At 40.1% G+C, this 20178-nt stretch overlaps 1 protein-coding gene across 2 annotated transcripts; it reads left to right on the top strand.

Moving 5' to 3' along the window:
- Positions 1 to 2498: 2498 nt before the first annotated feature.
- LOC124142717 (high-affinity choline transporter 1-like) lies at positions 2499 to 18299 on the top strand. 2 transcript variants are annotated; one of them, XM_046511313.2, is made up of 10 exons: positions 2499 to 2732; positions 11984 to 12074; positions 13066 to 13280; positions 14114 to 14221; positions 14520 to 14675; positions 15120 to 15268; positions 15918 to 16064; positions 16232 to 16361; positions 16523 to 16740; positions 16945 to 18299. In XM_046511313.2, the coding sequence occupies exons 3-10, from the start codon at positions 13118 to 13120 to the stop codon at positions 17503 to 17505; spliced, it is 1632 nt and encodes a 543-aa protein (XP_046367269.2). In that variant the 5' UTR covers positions 2499 to 2732; positions 11984 to 12074; positions 13066 to 13117; the 3' UTR covers positions 17506 to 18299. The 2 variants fall into 2 exon arrangements, with proteins under 2 accessions (XP_046367269.2, XP_048256708.1); XM_048400751.1 differs by lacking the exon at positions 2499 to 2732 and adding an exon at positions 9183 to 9296.
- The last annotated feature ends 1879 nt before the right edge of the window (positions 18300 to 20178 follow it).

The following is a 20178-nucleotide window of genomic DNA, read 5'->3' as shown; positions in this document are numbered from 1 at the left end:
AACCTTCCAATACTCATCCCGTTTCATAGCTCTTAAATAGTCCATCATGTTTCCAAGCAAATATAATGCAGAACATATCCTAAATTACTACCTCATCAACTCATGTCAATTAAGTACAATAACAGCAATATTTTGAGACCCCCCAACTCGGTGGCATTTGCACCTGGGAGAATGCACAGGACTGTGTGAGGTCATCACCTCGGGACAGATGTTAGGTAATTACCTCAGGCCATTTCATACATGCATGACAACACACGAATATTTTCTAAGTTGATCATCCTTTTACTTGTAAAAGTACATTTTCAGGGTAATCACGGTGTCAGTTAGGACAGGCTAGATTAGGGCAATTCGCGTTATTTTGATATATGCTCTTTTTACAGTCCTATGACTCGTATTTATTTAATGAAGCCAGAAAAGCAGTTTTCTAGCATTTCCAACAGTACTTTAGTAGACTTGCCAACATATTGACAACCAAAACTTCCTCTCAATGAATGATGGAATAAGTAAAATGATGTTTTGCTTTACTACTACCAATATCCTGGATACACGAATCAACAACCTGTGGGCATCTGTTTTAGAGGCGGTGCTAGCAACGACCAGCCTCACTCTAGATTCTGAGGTCATCCACAATTATATTAAGGATGCAGCCTTGAATTCCGCTGGAAATGCATTTCCTGATACCTGATCGTGGATGTCTCTTCGACACGACACATGTCATATGGCAAAAAAAGTCCAAAGGCTTGAGATGACCAAACAGCGCCATGGACTTAACACAGCGGTCAGACTTGCTTGCCTCTCCCACTACCTATGCAACAGGTTCATGACACATGGGCCGACGTCCTGCACCTCGTCCACTAGATGTGCAACTGGTTTAGGACACATGGGTCCGGCGTGCTGCGTCTCTTCCACTACCTGTGCAACTGGTTTTGGACACATGGGTCCGGCGTGCTGCGTCTCTTCCCTCCCTACTTGGGGCGATGTCCTGCATCCTGTCCACTACCTTAGCAACAGGTTCAGGACACATGGGTCCAACGTATTGCGTCTCTTCCACTACCTGTGCACTTGGTTCATGACACACAGGTCTGATGTCCTGCTATCTGTCCACTACCTGTGTAGCAGGTTCAGGACACATGGGTCCGATGTGCTGCTATCTGTCCACTACCTGTGTAGCAGGTTCATGACACATGGGTCCGATGTGCTACGTCTCTTCCCTTTCCTGTGAAACTGGTTCAGAACACATGAGTCATAAGTGCTGCATCTCGTCCACCACAAGTGCAGGAGGTTCAGGACACATGGGTCCTACGTGTTGCGTCTCTTCCACTACCTGTGCAACTGGTTCAGGACACATGGGTCCGATGTGCTGCGTGTCGTCCACTACCTGTGCAACTGGTTCAGGACACATAGGTTCGACGTGCTGCTGTTTCAAGACTCCACGGAGCCCAACGACAACGCCACAACAAATCTGCTGGAGATGGGCGCTGTGACGCTCATCCAGTTTCTAGATGCCACATTACACTTAATTAAATCAGATTCAGGACTGTAGATGTTAAAATTAATAATTAGTGAACAATGTACCAGTATGCAATCTTGAACAGTCATGTGACATAGCACAATATTGGAATGGAGAACAATATATGTTTATTATTTGGGGATTTGTTTTAATTCAATAAATTTCAAAAGAACGTTGTAAACATTTACAGATGTAATTTGTTGATGTTGTCTTGGAATATTTTATGAGAAATAACAAGTTTACGTTAAAGTGAACTTCGTATGAAACATTGATATTTGTGTCGTCATGCTATATGCTATTAGTCAGTTCATTACGGTAATCACTGAACTTTGCTTTTTTGTGACAATAGGTAATATGAGACGTTTGGGAAATCTCGCATTTCTGAAAGGAAACGAACAACTATATTTTCGTTTGAAGGTGTACAAACCACAACATGTCGTTTGGCCAAGACATTTAGCTTGATGTCTTTGATGTCTACATTTAACAAATGTTTAGGTATAATCGAGCATGCTCTTTCTACCAGGATTTCAAATAGCGCCATGCGGCTCTTGCCCAGAAGCTATTTGATTAAGGTTACAACATTCAGGGCCTCAGAAAAGCTTTTAGAACGTTTCATGGTGGACATGTGGAGGACATTTCAAAATTTGACGCATCAGTGACCAAAATGATGTCCGATACAATTCCCTATTTTTGTCTTTTCACGTGAACAACCGACTTGCCTTCAGAGGTGTTTGAGGCGGGTGCCACCTGTGGGGAAGGCTCGCGAATACCCGGTTTCATCACATTTTGACATAAACACATCAGACAGCATGGTATTTCTCAAACTATAAAGATGAAACAATGCTGGTATTCAAACACAACAATCGCAGTTACGTAAGGTGACTGTACAACATTATATACTCAGTATACACAAAACAGCTGTATTTCATAATGTGTACATTATGTGTATCAATATATAGCTGTATTTACAAGCAGATGGATGCAGCTGAACGGGGAGCGAAACTAGAACATGCGGGTATGCCACAGGCCGGGATTGGTTACACGATACTTGAAAAATGAAGGGCACCCGAACGTGTCCACGAGTTCACAGTAGTTCACAGTAGACTACTTAATGCTGTGATGCGTCTCTCGGGTGGAGGGCATTCACAACATTTGTTGTCTCAACAGACGCGGTGGACTGACATCTAGTGAACCAGAAAACGCATGTGTTTTGCACTTAAAAGTAAGTAAATCCTTCTAAAATATGTTTCACTGTCCGATGTATACAACTACAATATATGTGGATGCCTGCCCTTTGTGAGTGCATTCGTCCTTATAATTAAAGGTCACATCAACCCGTTTCCCACTCGAGACCGATGATCAACATATATTGCAACTGTGTACATCAGACAGGGAACTATGTACATTGTAGGTGTATATATCAGACAAAGAATTATGTACATTGTAACTGTATATATCAGACAGGGAACTATGTACATTGTAGCTGTATATATCAGACAGAGGGAACTATGAACATTGTAGCTGTATATATCAGACAGAGGGACTGTGTACAACGTAGCTGTATACATCAGACAGAGGGAACTACGTACATTGTAGCTGTATACATCAGACAGGGAACTATGTACAATGTAGCTGTCTATATCAGACAGGGAACTAAGTACAATGTAGCTGTAAACATCAGACAGAGGGAACTATGTACATTGTAGCTGTATATATCAGACAGGGAACTATGTACAATGTAGCTGTATATATCAGACAGGGAATTATGTACAATGTAGCTGTATACATCAGATAGGGAACTATGTACATAGTAGCTGTATATATCAGACAGAGGGAACTATGTACAATGTAGCTGTATACATCAGACAGGGAACTATGTACAATGTAGCTGTATACATCAGACAGAGGGACTATGTACATTGTAGCTGTATACATCAGACAGTGAACTCTGTACAATGTAGCTGTGTACATCAGACAGTGAACTATGTACAATGTAGCTGTGTACATCAGACAGAGGGAACTATGTACATTGTAGCTGTGTACATCAGACAGAGGGAACTATGTAGCTGTGTACATCAGACAGAGGGAACTACGTATATTGTAGTTGTGTACATCAGACAGAGGGAACTATGTAGTTGTGTACATCAGACAGAGGGAACTATGTACATTGTAGCTGTGTACATCAGACAGAAGGAACTATGTAGTTGTGTACATCAGACAGACGGAACTACGTACATTGTAGCTGTGTACATCAGGCAGAGGGAAATATGTAGATGTGTACATCAGACAGAGGGAACTACGTACATTGTAGCTGTGTACATCAGACAGAGGGAACTATGTACATTGTAGCTGCATATATCAGACAGAGGGAACTATGTAGCTGTGTACATCAGACAGAGGGAACTATGTAGCTGTGTACATCAGACAGAGGGAACTATGAACATTGTAGCTGTGTACATCAGACAGAGGGAACTATGTAGCTGTGTACATCAGACAGAGGGAACTACGTACATTGTAGCTGTATACATCAGACAGTGAACTCTGTACAATGTAGCTGTGTACATCAAACAGGGAACTATGTACAATGTAGCTGTGTACATCAGACCGAGGGAACTATGTACATTGTAGCTGTGTACATCAGACAGAGGGAACTATGTAGCTGTGTACATCAGACAGAGGGAACTATGTAGTTGTGTACATCAGACAGAGGGAACTACGTACATTGTAGCTGTGTACATCAGACAGAGGGAACTATGTAGATGTGTACATCAGACAGAGGGAACTACGTACATTGTACTTGTGTACATCAGACAGAGGGAACTATGTAGTTGTGTACATCAGACAGAGGGAACTACGTACATTGTAGCTGTATACATCAGACAGAGGGAACTATGTAGCTGTGTACATCAGACAGAAGGAACTGTGTACATTGTAGCTGTGTACATCAGACAGAGGGAACTATGTACAATGAAGCTGTGTACATCAGACAGAGGGAACTATGTACAATGAAGCTGTGTACATCAGACAGAGGGAACTATGTAGCTGTATACACCAGACAGAGGGAACTATGTACAATGTAGCTTCGTACATCAGATAGAGAACTATGTACAATGTAGCTGTGTACATCAGCCACAGGGAACTATGTACAATGAAGCTGTGTACATCAGACAGAGGGAACTATGTACATTGTAGCTGTATATATCAGACAGAGGGAACTATGTAGTTGTGTACATCAGACAGAGGTAACTATGTAGCTGTGTACATCAGACAGAGGGAACTATGTACAATGTAGCTGTATACATCAGACAGAGGGAACTATGTAGCTGTGTACATCAGACAGAGGGAACTACGTACATTGTAGCTGTATACATCAGACAGTGAACTCTGTACAATGTAGCTGTGTACATCAGACAGGGAACTATGTACAATGTAGCTGTGTACATCAGACAGAGGGAACTATGTAGCTGTGTACATCAGACAGAGGGAACTACGTATATTGTAGCTGTGTACATCAGACAGAGGGAACTATGTAGCTGTGTACATCAGACAGAGGGAACTACGTATATTGTAGCTGTGTACATCAGACAGAGGGAACTATGTAGCTGTGTACATCAGACAGAGGGAACTATGAATGAATGAATGAATGAATGAATGAATGATCTTTATTTCCTCCATTAATTTCGGATAGTGATATACATTTGGAATCATGTTAACACAGCATATTTACACGAACATTATATTATGCAGAGAAATTGGCAATACTGAATATTTACATGTCCTGGTCCTGGTATGAGATATACTGTCTATAGATAGAGCAGTGATCGCAGGTTCCAGGAGCTTATGTCTCGTGATACAGAAGATATGAATTCAGCCCATCTGTCAAGGCTCATATCCTCTACAATAGGGGTTATACCACCTAGCAATGTCACAAGTTTGACTTCGTCATCTGCACAGTCCTCAATACGCATGTATTGTTCGAGGTTTAAAGAGTCAAATAGATGTTCATAGAGGGTGTTCCTTGCATCAGCTAAAGCTGTACAACATAGCAGTTGGTGCTTTATTATGTCATCGCACTCCTCATCACACATTAAACACTGTCCAGGTGTTATTGGTAGTGTTCCTAGTTTCACAAGTGCATACATAGGTCTAGTTGGTATATTGTACAGAATACACATATTCCACAGTCTATGAGGTACAAGCTTACTGTGAATTTTAATAAATCTGTTTAATTCAGGGTGATCTTGCAGACTGGTGTGCCAATGAGCAGTTTCATGTTCTGTTATTTTAGTCTGTACGGTTTTGTTCCACACATCCTTGGATGGAAACTGGTTAGTTTTCATAAAGTGAACTATTATGGTCCATAATTCATATTTCTTTGCCACATTGAGTAGATCATGTGTTACAGACTTACTTTTGTCACTGCCTGTTATATATTGAGCACACTTGAAATAGAACACCTTTTTCGGGGCATATCTGTGGCTGCTTCTACACATCCTCCCAAGGAACATCAGCTTCATTTTGTCAATCACGGATGTCATTGTCCACAATCCCAGCGTCTGAATAGTTGCAACGGTCGAAGATCTTACATGAAAATTTTGTACATTACGTGCAAAGTAGCGCTGGAGTTTTTCAATTTCATTGTGTTCTGTCTTGGACATATTTGACCACAGTTCACACGCGTAGAAGGCACCTGGAATTATTACTCTACGCCATATGTTCATACAGCAGACTGGGTTCAGACCACCTGCTCTTAGACCAATATCTCTCAGGGAATTCAAATTCTTCCTCGCCTTAGCGCAAGCTCTCCTGGTCCTTTCGGATTCTAAATGAGTACTGATAATAGAACCTGCATATATTGTGTTCGATTTCATTTCCAGTATATGGTTACCTAGTCTAAAAGAACCTGGTTGGTTGATTTTGTTTCCACCTTTAAACACCAGAACACAGCTTTTTCTTGCATTATATGTCAATCTCCATTGGCAAGCATATTGATGTACAGTCTGTAAGGACATGCATATGCCACTACTTGTTGAGCTTATGAGAGTTGTGTCGTCCGCGAGTAGGACAACTGGGAAGTGATCACGTCCAAGCATAACACCTTGTTTCAAATGGTCAAGGCGGATTATAAGCTCGTTAATATACACAAGGAACATCCAGGCGGATAAGACACGTCCTTGTCCTACACCTTGTCCGATTGGGAACGTTCGACTTGTCTCACCGGCATATTTGACACATGCAGTAGATTCGTGATACGACTGACGTATGATATGCCAGGCTTTCCCTTGCACACCAAAGATGAATAATTTTAGGAGTAGTCCATTGTGCCAGATGCGATCAAACGCTTTCTCATTATCAAGAAACACAGTGTATACGTTAGAAGACCTTTCCGTATAGAAAAATATGACTTCTTTGAGTATGTAGGTAGCTATGTTTACACCGTGTTCTCGCCTGAAGCCACATTGACGGACGGAACTACGTACATTGTAGCTGTGTACATCAGACAGAGGGAACTATGTAGATGTGTACATCAGACAGAGGGAACTACGTACATTGTAGCTGTGTACATCAGACAGAGAGAACTATGTACATTGTAGCTGTATATATCAGACAGAGGGAACTATGTAGCTGTGTACATCAGACAGAGGGAACTATGTAGCTGTGTACATCAGACAGAGGGAACTATGTACATTGTAGCTGTGTACATCAGACAGAGGGAACTATGTAGCTGTGTACATCAGACAGAGGGAACTACGTACATTGTAGCTGTATACAACAGACAGTGAACTCTGTACAATGTAGCTGTGTACATCAAACAGGGAACTATGTACAATGTAGCTGTGTACATCAGACAGAGGGAACTATGTACATTGTAGCTGTGTACATCAGACAGAGGGAACTATGTACATTGTAGCTGTGTACATCAGACAGAGGGAACTATGTACAATGAAGCTGTGTACATCAGACAGAGGGAACTATGTACAATGAAGCTGTGTACATCAGACAGAGGGAACTATGTAGCTGTATACACCAGACAGAGGGAACTATGTACAATGTTGCTTCGTACATCAGATAGAGAACTATGTACAATGTAGCTGTGTACATCAGCCACAGGGAACTATGTACAATGAAGCTGTGTACATCAGACAGAGGGAACTATGTACATTGTAACTGTATATATCAGACAGGGAATTATGTACATTGTAACTGTATACACCAGACAGAGAAACTATGTACATTTTAACTGTAGACATCAGATAGGGAACTATGTGCAATGTAGCTGTGTACATCAGACAGAGGGAACTACGTACATTGTAGCTGTAAACATCAGACAGAGGGAACTATGTACAATGTAGCTGTGTACATCAGATAGGGAACTATGTACAATGTATCTGTGTACATCAGACAGGGGGAACTATGTAGCTGTGTACATCAGACAGAGGGATCTATGTACATTGTAGCTGTGTTTATCAGACAGAGGGAATTATGTAGCTGTGTACATCAGACAGAGGGAACTACGTACATTGTAGCTGTATACATCAGACAGTGAACTCTGTACAATGTAGCTGTGTTCATCAGACAGGGAACTATGTTCAATGTAGCTGTGTACATCAGGCAGAGGGAACTATGTACATTGTAGCTGTATATATCAGACAGGGAATTATGTACATTGTAACTGTATATATCAGACAGGGAACTATGTACATTGTAGCTGTATATATCAGACAGGGAATTATGAACATTGTAGCTGTATATATCAGACAGGGAACTATGTACATTGTCACTGTATACACCAGACAGACGAACTATGTACATTTTAACTGAATACATCAGACAGAAAAACCTCGAATATTGTATGATGACAGTATATACAGTGAGGATTAAAAATAGACGGTCTTCTGTTAACTAGAGCACGGAGGTTACATCCCTTTCATGATAGATAGATAGATAGATAGATAGATAGATAGATAGATAGATAGATAGATAGATAGATAGATAGATAGATAGATAGATAGATAGATAGATAGATAGATCATACAACCATCTCCCTTGTAAGAACTGCTTTACCTATACATAGGCAATTGACACAGCATGAAAGACGCCTGTTTCTTATTACCCGAGTGTAAGAGCAACTTTCGAATCTCCGATTAGGAATAAAGCGACAAAACAATTTCCATAATAATAAGAAATATCTGCTACGGGCAGAGTCCAATGTGCGATTCCGACTATATTAATATGAAGTAGTGATGACACCAGGTGCTCAGGATAAGGTGGGCATTGTATGTAAAGAATCTCTATAAAAATACCCAAAGTTGTGTATATGAACATGTACATGTATGTACATTGAATATTACTGCATATACAATGGGAAGTATTATTATATTTATCAGTTTACTGCTATTGTGAAGATTTGGCTTATTCCTGTTTGTGATCAAGGGTAATAAAAACCAATGCACTTATAACTAGCAGCTATTCACACACATTGTATATGTTTACATCTGACAGGGAAACTACAAAAAATAAAAGGAGGTACGAACATTTAAGTACAAAACAAGAGTTTCATGTTCATGAGATGATAGTGCACCGCGCCTGTTTACACGGCTAATGCTGTGAATACCCCAAACCCAACATGAGGTGACCCTGTTCCAAACCGTATGATTCTCACGGTGTGTTTGAGCGGGTGACCTCATTTTTCACCGTCAAACAGCGGGTCAACAGTCCCGGCCTATTATTGTGGTGAATCTGCATTCTCCAGCTAATTCCCCTGTTCAAGTACATCCACCTGCGTGTAAGTACTGCTATTTATTGATAAATATAACATACACATTATGAAATACAATGGCCCGATTCGCCGAAGTCATTTATCAGTTTAATAGTATTGGTTAAAGTCGTCAACTACTGCCGTAGGTTCTGTTTATCCAAACATTCTATCCAGGTTATCCAATGAATGGGCCTTAACCTTGTCCTACTTATTCAACTTAAATCGTGTTCTTTGAAGCTGTACATAACAACATGTAATGTGATCGTTGAGACTCGGTCGGATCAAAAGTATCTAGTTGTTCAGAAATGTGGGGATCGCCTCAAGGGTGTCTTCTCCTCTTCACCTTTAGGCAAACACAGTGATCCGAGTCGGAACTTGTAATCCCTGCAGCGCAATGAACTGACCCATAGCATATGGCGTGTATGTATGTATGTGCGTGCGTGCGTGCGTGCGTGCGTGCGTGCGTGCATGCATGTACACTACTGCCTAGAAGTCCATCCCCCTTACACGCATGGGCAACGCGTTACGCAACCCGTGTGCGACCTGTTGGGCACTCGTGTGGAACCTGTTCGCCACGCTTGTAACACCCGTGTGCAAGTACCTTCATAGTGGGAGCTACCATTGAGTTGTGTGATAGCTCTTTTAATAACTAGTTTATATGCACACCTAAAGCTATGATTCTTGGACTCAACAAAGAAGGTATTATAACGTTTGCATGGGATTTAAAACGTTCCAGGACAGTTTATTTCCTTCTTATCGTCCAACAATTGCTCCAAAGAAATATTTCGTGAGAGATCCGATCAAGATAACATGGACGTTTATGCAATGTAACAGCACTTGCCCATTGGCGAACAGTAGGCTGCATCCAGCCCATGTCACCACTAACAACATTACTTGGCACACATTTCGTTAAACCTAAAAAGTAACGCATTGCTGTATTCTGTAGGTCATTAATACAGGACGTATCAGAGAAAAACCCGAAACGATGTACCATACTTAATAACAGAAAATGCCAAGGTGTCATATTTTTTGGTAAAAGTTCAGTATTCCATATAACCTAATAATTTACATTTTGCAAAGAATAGACAAAGTGCTCTCCTGGCCGAACTTGCTGCAGACTTTGCCATACTGTTATGATGTAGGTGTAAAATCAGATGTAAGCCTAAATAATTATAGTTAGAATACCACTTCTAAGAGTTAACCACCACAAATAAATACAACGTTGACATCAGTCGTTTATTTGAAGGCGATCTAACATGAATTATTATTTATGTTGTTTTATTTACAGTCATTTTGTTTACCACATACCAGGTGTGGAGGTAATCAAGCATAACAATAAGACTTGCCTCCATCTCAGCTAAATTAATATCATCCGCATAGGGTAATATACTAACTGAAGTATCATCAATTGGAACTGCTAATGACATACAATCTATTTTAGTTATTTAATCATTGATATATATATATATATATACGGGTGTTGAATTATATATATATAATAAAATACAGCGGCGATAAGTCATCATTGTTTTAGCCAATAATTAACATCAAACCATGGCGTATAATCCATTCAATCGGACAGAGCACTGAACATATCTATAAAAATACCCATTCGCGTTTCACATCTTTCCTGTTAAACCATATGGACATAGCTTTTCCCACAACAGACTCATATTTATACAATCAAACGCTTTTCTATGTCAATAAAAACAACAAACGTAGATTCTTCAAACTAAGTATGAAGAGTGTAGGAATATATGCCTTTGGGAGAAGTACAATGGGACAACGGCATTAGGTAGGTAGGAACAGTATGAATATCAGACTTAGGTAGATGCACAGTATGACAACGAAGGAAGGCCGCCGGGAACAGTATGAAAATATAGCTCAGGAAGAGCTGCAAGAACAACTAAAGTAGTAAGCAGGGAACAGTAAAGTAATATCAGACTCAGGTAGAAATGCAATCTGGCAACAATAGTAGTTAGGTAGGAACAACATAAATAAAAGGCTTACGTTGAAGTACAAGAATAACAATAGTAGTCAGGTAAGAACAATATGAATAGGTAGGAGAACAAGAATAACAATAGTAGTTTGGCAAGCATATAAGCCTAGGCATAGGTACACTATAACAACATTAGTTGTAAGGTAGGAACATAAGCCTCATGCAGTTTACAATAGTAGTTATTTACTGGGTATTAACTAGGTATTTATTACTATTTGTAACGAGTGATTGAAATTCTTCATATATGGCCTCCACATAAGAAGTAAGCTGTGTGCATAGCTAAGGAGATGATAGCGACAGTGAGTTAGTTGGGTTAAATGCAGCTTGGAACAATACTTCAGCAATATCACGATATGTGAGTTTAATATGGGAGAAATGTGAAGCACGTCTTAGACATTTGATAATCTACAGTGAGACTACCCCACATTTCAAAATACAGTCGGTTTATCTCAATTCCCTGAGCGCTTTGGAGACGGTGCTCATTCGTTCTTACACCTCGGCAAAAAGAATTCATATCTACCCACCGGGGAATAGGTCAGCTATCTTAGTCGAAATGGGGTCACAGTATAGATAAACATAACAGATATTATTCAAATTCAAGATTAATTACTTACATTTATGAGTAGTTTAAACTAATGGTTACAAAATGCATAGTTTTCTAAACGAATTGATGGAATAACCCTCCATAGATACCTTATCTGTTGCATATTTTCAGGTGAAGACGAGTGGCATTGTATGACACGAAAGACACTGAGGGACCTGATTGGCCGTGACAAAGTGATTGGTGTGTGAAGATTGTGTTAATTGTGAGTGTTTTGAGATAGATTTCATAATGTTTGATAATGTGCTGTTCTGATTGCTGATCGCAAAATAAATTTATACTCATCGACGCGTAGGTTATCGATAGATGTTTTCACACGGAAGGTTTCGGGGTATCAAAGTCCATTTGATACCTGTTTTTAATCTTATTTTGACTAATCAGAATCAAGCGATCTTCAGTGTCATGGTAGAATTAGGAGCGGATTGAGAATACAGATACACAATAATAACCAAAAATCAAACAATATAGATCCTATAAATAAACCGTTCCATAACAATACAGTATGGTTGTTCTGGTGATTAATGTTCTGTTCTGGTTGTTCTGGAAATATTTCGGCAGATAATCGACACTGATTATTCTCTGGCGTTAACGTTTTGTATAATTTATGCTATTCTTTGTAGAACCCAGTAGAGGTCAGTAGATACTGATTCGTTCACTGCTTCGTAAAATACAGTTTTCAGGACTGACAAAGACGAAGCCGAACTATTTTTAATCAAATTCTTTTTTGTGTGTGGAAAATCCAGGTTTGCCAGCATGCTCCACTCAGTAGGGAGTACATTTTTGTTAGGATCCATTAAAAGAAATATGATCATCAAGACATGTTTATAAACTAAACATAAAAAACCCATATTCACATATTTACATTATGACAACTGAGTGTAAACGTTTTTAAAGGAATAAAGATAAAAATATTGTTTCAATAATGCTACCTCTTTTATAATGATTGTTTCTGCGATTTATGGACTTTTATGGACGTGAAAAGTATCTATGTACTATGTACTATGTACTATGTGCAGGGATCAGTGTATTAGTGTGAGGAGAAGCCACGTGTACGTTTACAGGTTCGTGGTATTGGAGTGCGGAGCTTGCACGACTCCGTATTCTGTATTGAGCACGAGGTATTGCTAGGATGATCTTGTAGAAGGCATGGCAATGTTGACCAAATGAGATGCAATCTCAGAGTGAAACATTTCCAGCTTCAACTAGAAGTGTGCACGTGTACTACGCCAAGACATCGGGGACGTCATCATGGCCGTGAACATTCCCGGACTCATCTCCGTCATCGTCTTCTACATTCTCATCCTCGTCATCGGCATCATCGCCGCCAGGAAAAGCAGAAACAGCAGTGCCGAAAACTCGTTCGTGGCCAATAGAAGCATAGGATTATGGCTGTCGTTCTTTACAATTACGGGTAAGGACTATATCTATAGTTAGGGAGGTGCGAATTGCAAGTAGGTACAAAGGTGTCCATGACAATCGCTCCCAAGTACAACCATTGCCCTTACATTTGCAAGTAAGTACTGCAATGGAAAGGACAGCCTCTTGTCGGTATTACTATTATCATGACAGTCACATGCAGGAACTACTATTACCTTGACAGTCACGTGCAGGAGCTACTATTACTTTGACAGTCACGTGCAGGAACCACTATTATCCTGACAGTCACGTGTAGGTACTACTATTACCTTGAGAGCCACATGTAGATACCCCTTTTACATGACTGACATGTGCAGGGGCTACTTTACCAGGACTATTACCATATCAGTAACATGAAGGAACTAATTGATCGTCACACCCAGATGAAAGTTCACATTTATCTAAAAGGTTACATGCCGCACTAGCTAGCTCAAAGTTCAAACATAAACTAAACTTAGCGACCGCTGATGTGATATTTTCTGGGGGCTGGGGTTTGATTATTTGGAAAAAATATCTTTTCCCGAACATAACTTTTCTATTGTCTGAGGATTTTCAACAGCAACCAGTTGTTCGCTGTGCATTTTGGATGTCCTGGCAAAAGTCTATGTTGTGCAGAAAGAAAGAGGTCCTAATTTTCAGAAAATAAATTGCATGTTTTGTGCAAATGTTTTCACATGCAACCTTACCTTTCTCAGATTTCTCTTGAAAACGAAGTTGTTCACTCATCTGCATTACTGGTCGGTGAACATTCATATATGATATATGATTGTTTTAGTATATTACATGATTATACATGGTTAATGGTGATGAATGTTCACACTTTTACAGCCACCAACATCGGGGGAGGCTACATCAATGGTACAGCGGAAGCCATGGCATTCAGCGGCCTCATCTGGACCAATGCTCCTCTTTTGTATTGCATTTCCATTGTCATTGGTAAGGGGATTTCAATTAACAATACACAGTAAAAATATATAAAAATGTAATTATTTGATGAACTAATGTATGTTGTTTAACAGTCGCATTTTTAAATGGCCCCTAAGTAATTCCATTCATTATTTGTAAGTATGGAATGTTACAAACATATTTAACGGGCAGAACAAACATTAAGGTTTTTTTTAGAAAAATGAATAGATTTTGGAACTTGCATAGTTATTTTTTAAAAACATTTTGATTGTTCAGGAGAGTATATTTAAACTGTCTCACAACTGTATACATACATATAATTTCTCAGCTGGAGTGTTTTACGCGCCTAAGATGAGAAGAGGAGGATATGTCACCATGTTCGATCCCATCCAGGCAAAGTTGGGAGATCGTGCCGGAAGTCTTCTCTTCTTCCCGCAGCTGATGGGAGATGTCTTCTGGACAGCCGCCATCTTGTCAGCCCTAGGTAAAACTATGACAATTTAAAAAAGTCCTACCAGGTTAGTGAGTGGTTTGGGTGTCTACCACCGCTTTTTAACACCGTTTATGAATGCGCCATATATGTCATTTTGTAAGGATATTTTGAACATTGCTGTGTGTCATGACTGATATTCAGTGATCCGTCCATATAATTGTTACTGTTATTTTGCTATGGATTCTGTTTCGATGGATAATTGAGACTGGTTATTCTCTAAAGTTAACGTTTTGATATTTACTACTTTGGTTAAACTCTCGAGCACGAGGGTGATGCTGACAAAGCAAAGATCATTATCTGAGACATGAATACTATCGCTTTTGTCATATTTGTAAATATAACGAAGGTTGTATGGTTATAAGTTTCTTTAACTGAACCAGCCATACAGCGATGAAACCATGTCTAACTGACCTTAACCTATGTGCTACATCACAGGGTCCACCATGTCCCTTATACTAGATCTGGATCCCGTCTTGTCGATCATCGTGTCCACCTGTGTGGCCGTGTTCTACACCTTCATCGGAGGACTGTACTCTGTGGCCTACACTGATGTCATCCAGCTCATTTGTCTTTGCGTGGGACTGGTAAGGATATTACATGAAGTCCATCATGAAACTGATATCGCCAAGATAATTTGTGGCGCACAGATTTGACTTTGCCTCATGCTGAGATGTAGGGCTGTTCAGTCAACAGCATAGTGTAGGACACAGTGGTTCAACGTTACGAATACTTACAGGCTACGTGGGTTGTGTACGCCTTGTTCTGGGGACTGGTAGAGAATGTTGGTTTGTGATGGACGTCATAACAAAATCAAGCAGGCATTGGCAGTTAATATACTTTATCAATAAGCTCAACAACACCAACTTCCACCCCACAATGTTTACAATGTCGATACATTGTTGTAAGTCATTACAATGTGGCACAATGCATCTGTATTCGGTACATGCTGAAGAGAGCTTTCACTACAATCTGAAAACGCACTTAGTTGCCTACTTGGATATTCATTCATCTTAAAGTATTATTGTCATTCATTTAATGTAAATGTATTGTCCAAAGGTGGAGTTTTGTGAGTAGCATATGATGTATCAAGCTAAAACAATAACCAGCTGCCAACAACATACATTTTTACATAGTTTTACTCACTTTCTGTCACTTGGATCTGATCCTCACGTTAACCGTTCACAACGATAGATTCTCAACTCGCTTATTTAAAGGGAGTTGTATATATTTCAGATCGTGGCATGTCCCTTTTCCTTCTTCCACCCATCTGTCGACCTCTCACGAGTCCAGGACACGTGGCTGGGAGAGCTGCCCACAAACATGATTGGTATATATGCAGACCTCTGTTGTCAGCTCATCTTTGGAGGTCTATCTTGGCAGGTATTTATCTTACTTGCTTTGTTCTAAGACAAACTTATCATCCTGTTGATAAAAGGCTATACATAACATGATATGATATGGGATAATCATTATGATGAGGATACCAAGGGCATATCTCTATTTTGTGTTTGCTTGTGTTTATGAGGAATTTTAATTCTTTTATGCAGGTTTTTTACCAGAGAGTGTTGGCTTGCAAGACGCCCAGTGTTGCTCGTACAAGTTCCGTTGTGGCAGCGTTTTGTAGCCTTCTTCTCGCCATACCGCCAACAGCTATCGGAGTAGTCGGGGCAGCAGCAGGTTAGGATGTCAATAATAATCTTACAGTTACCACCTATCTATTTATGAATTATAAATATATGACTCAGATCAAATTGAATAAAAATAGTTATTAAGGTCAATATTGTTGTTAATTTTTATCAGTTTTATCAGATACGTTTATGTTTTATGATTTTCCCCAGACTGGAATGCCACATCCTACACAGGCGATATCCCAATACCTACTGAATACCACAGTTTTATCCTTCCCATGGTGCTCAACTACCTGTGTCCACTTCCGGTGGCAGTGTTGGGACTTGGTGTGGTGGCTGCTGCTGTTATGTCATCTGCAGACTCCTCTGTCCTTTCAAGTGGAACCATCTTTGCTAAGAATATCTACAAAGATGTCATACGTCCACAGGTGGGTTAGAAAATGCGTCTCTACAAAAATAAAATCGCAAGGTCATCTATTCTAAGAAATTAATGATATAACAAGACACGGATGAGAGGTTGTAATTACTGAATCAGGTTACTGAAACTTCCTGAGAATGTTATAAGAGCACTTTCAAAAATATCGTTAAAATAAATATTGATTTGTTATAGTCAGTATGGATATCATTCTTAGGCCAGCGACCGAGAAGTGATGTGGGTCCTGAGAGGCGGGATAGTGGTGACTGGTGCGTTGTCGTGCGTTATTGCCATCCTGGTGAAGACAGTTTATGGACTGTTCTACTTGTGTTCGGACCTCATGTACGTCATCCTCTTCCCCCAACTCACCTGCATTCTCTGGATCGGGTTCACCAACACCTACGGCGCTCTCACCGGCTACGCTCTCAGCCTCTTTCTGAGAGTGGCAGCTGGGGACGCCCTTCTTGGAATCCCAGCTCTTATTCATTTCCCCTTTTACACAGAAGCTGATGGCCAATTGTTCCCTTTCAAGACACTGGCGATGATAGTCAACTTTGTGGCCATCATATCTGTGTCAGCGTTCACAAGGCTTGTGTTCCGGCGAGGGTGGCTGTCAACCAGATGGGATGTGTTTAATGTGATGGAGAGAGAAGAGGACGCCAAGAGAGGTGAAAAGCGAGGAGAAAGTCTGATGATGAAGGAACGACATGATGGAAACAGAGACCCGGATTACGCACAGAATGAAAAGATGAAACTTAGGGATAACTATATGCAGTAATTAAAATCGATTACATTTTTGGTGTACTGCAACATAATATGACTTATTATGCACAAACTAGTGTTAACTTACTCACTCGCTGTTATTCATTTTTAGATGTAACCCATAAGCACCCACTGACAGTTTCAGAGAGCTGTTTTTTTAATATCTGTATTTAACTTGATGCTGACCTCTGTACTTGGAATCTACTTGTCCCCTGATGTTTCTCTGTGTGTCGTGCGCCTGGCAGGGGGCTCTCCGAATGCCGGCTCCTCTTAAGACATGGAAGCCGTGTAAGAATTTGTATCTCCGCGTTTATGACATTTAACCTCATATAATACAATACATATTTTCGTGTATATATTTTCATTACACACCTGATACTTCTTCCTGAAAAATAACACAAACTGGTCTGGAGTCTTCTCAGAATTTCATCTTCATGTTGGCTGAGAACTCATCGACTTTTATCTGAATCTCATCCATACGATGGTTATCACTGCAGCTGGAAATGGTGTTGTCGGTGGTGTTGATGTTGTCCGCTGGACACCCAGTATCGCTGCATTGCTAATGACAGAACTTCCGGGCTTGCACATACTAGATAATGGTAGTCTAGAAGGCAAGGCAAGGCAAGGCAAGGCAAGTCAAGTCAAGATTTATTAAGTAATTAGGCCCCCAGTCCATATCCAATATATAATACAATAATATATACATGTCATATAACCTGCATGCATGAAATGTATGCTATGTATGTAGCCATGATTTTGACACATGTAATGTGTATAAATAAATACAGTCAAATACTTATGCTTAAACAACCAAAGGTTCTTCTCTTATACTTCTAACTTCCAGCAAACATTTTCTAATAGGTAATGTTTTTATCTGTTGATGACATTACTGATAAAAATGAAAACAAATTTTGAGCAATGTGTTAAATATTGTGCTAGGTATTGATTTCTGACAGTCTGATATCTTGGGCATATAATGAGAACATGATTTTCATTTTCAATAAAGGGTTTAAGGGTTTCATTTTCCTATACGAACACATTTCATCCAGGTTGTTCAATTATAAGAAGGTACTGCAGAACGTTGTCTGGGCAGCTCACGATGTAGACTTATCATTTTGCTACTAACCTGTAGATAATATAATCACAGGTGGCTTATCCATTGTTGACAACCCAGCCTTCGTCAATTATTCAAAAATGGACAAAAATATCGCGTGCAGCCTCCAACCAATTGGGATAACCATTTTGAAATCATTATGGATGCTGTAGAAAGCATATGCCAATAAATGGGCCCAAATGTCACATTTAAGGCCAGTATGCTAACTGAGGAAGAAAACCATACATCAGCACCATCAACTTTTGGCTTGACTGGGTTCCAAAGCTCCATTAAAATCCTGCACAAAGAGAGATGTATTTCTGGGTCAAGCAAATGTACCACCAAATCCCTGTCTCAACGATTAACCATAATCCTTAATACAATCAAGGAAGGACTTTCTTAATAGTCAGAGAAACTATTTGAGACAAGTGCCGTTAAAACGTGCCATTTCGTGCGAAATGGATATCACGTTAATTATATGCTAACTGCGTTAATTGCATGTATCAGAACAGCTTCGATTTAATTGTTTTTTCCCCAGTTCTGTCAACCAGGAGGGTTCGATTAAAAGCTAGATTGTGAAACCAGTCATTTCATGAAACGTTTAAGACTTTCAGTCTACACTCACGAAGAGTCAACATGAGTACTATCTTCTGTCCAAGTAAGAAGTACTTCAGTGTGCTAATGTTGAGAAGTTAATCAAGAAGCGCCAATCACCAGATGAACCTAAACTCTACTTCGTCACAATAGAAGATACCTTCCACATTATTAAAATCGTGAACATTTGCACTGTACATGGTGGTCGCAACAGAATGATAAATGATCTGCAAACCAAATATGCCACCATCTTGAGAGATACTGTAGAACTGTTTAAGTCCTTTTTTGGAAGAGTGCCAAAGTATGCAAAAACGACCTATGGCGTAGTCTCAGGGATCGATCTCATTGACATGCAGTCCATGTGTCAGGGTATGTTCCGAATTCACTGCATATGTCATCAAAGAAATGCCGCGACATCTGGCCTGAACTGAGGTTAGTACATGGTAAACGAAGGCATCCACAGATCCAACATTCTGTGGAAAGAGCACATGGTGACATGCTAGTGGCTTGGATGAGTGACAATAAGTCTCAAGAGTGGCCGACGAGCACTACATTCGTGCATTTGGCTAAGAACTAAGCTCATCATTCTGGTATGAAGCGCAGTCCGTATTCCGCTGTTCGGTACAAAAGCCAAAGTTGGTCTGAGGTCTACATCCCTTCCAGATGAGATCATTAAGACCTTCAGTGAGTTTTGCTCATACTAAAACACTAGAGCAAGCACCTTCATCTGAGACCACTGAACCATTTGATCCTGAGGCAACTGAACCGCCTGATCCTGAGACAACTGATTCACCTGATCATGTGACAACTGAACCATATGATCCTGAGACCACTGAGCTTGACCAGAGACCAGAACTATCCTTGGTGTTATCTTGGACGGGAAAGAAAATGATCAATACACTGTGGCAACAGAAAGCGGTATCCTGAATTGCATCTACTCAAAAAATCAGTTTGAAACTGAAACTGACATCAGCAGAACAACACTTGTCTCACTCAGAGAAG

Source organism: Haliotis rufescens, unplaced genomic scaffold (genome assembly GCF_023055435.1).
Source record: "Haliotis rufescens isolate VD_foot unplaced genomic scaffold, xgHalRufe1.0.p SCAF_20, whole genome shotgun sequence".
In the NCBI taxonomy this organism is placed as follows: domain Eukaryota; kingdom Metazoa; phylum Mollusca; class Gastropoda; order Lepetellida; family Haliotidae; genus Haliotis; species Haliotis rufescens.
The sequence above is the reverse complement of the archived record's forward strand: the minus strand, read 5'-3'. Positions and strand labels throughout refer to the sequence as shown.

Bases quoted from the DNA above. Each gene is read 5' to 3' on its own strand.
- LOC124142717 (XM_046511313.2), top strand. From the start codon at position 13,118: ATGGCCGTGAACATTCCCGGACTCATCTCCGTCATCGTCTTCTACATT. The intron at 15,269-15,917 runs GTAAGGATATTA...TATATATTTCAG, and splicing joins TTTGTCTTTGCGTGGGACTG to ATCGTGGCATGTCCCTTTTC. The intron at 16,741-16,944 runs GTGGGTTAGAAA...TATCATTCTTAG, and splicing joins AAGATGTCATACGTCCACAG to GCCAGCGACCGAGAAGTGAT.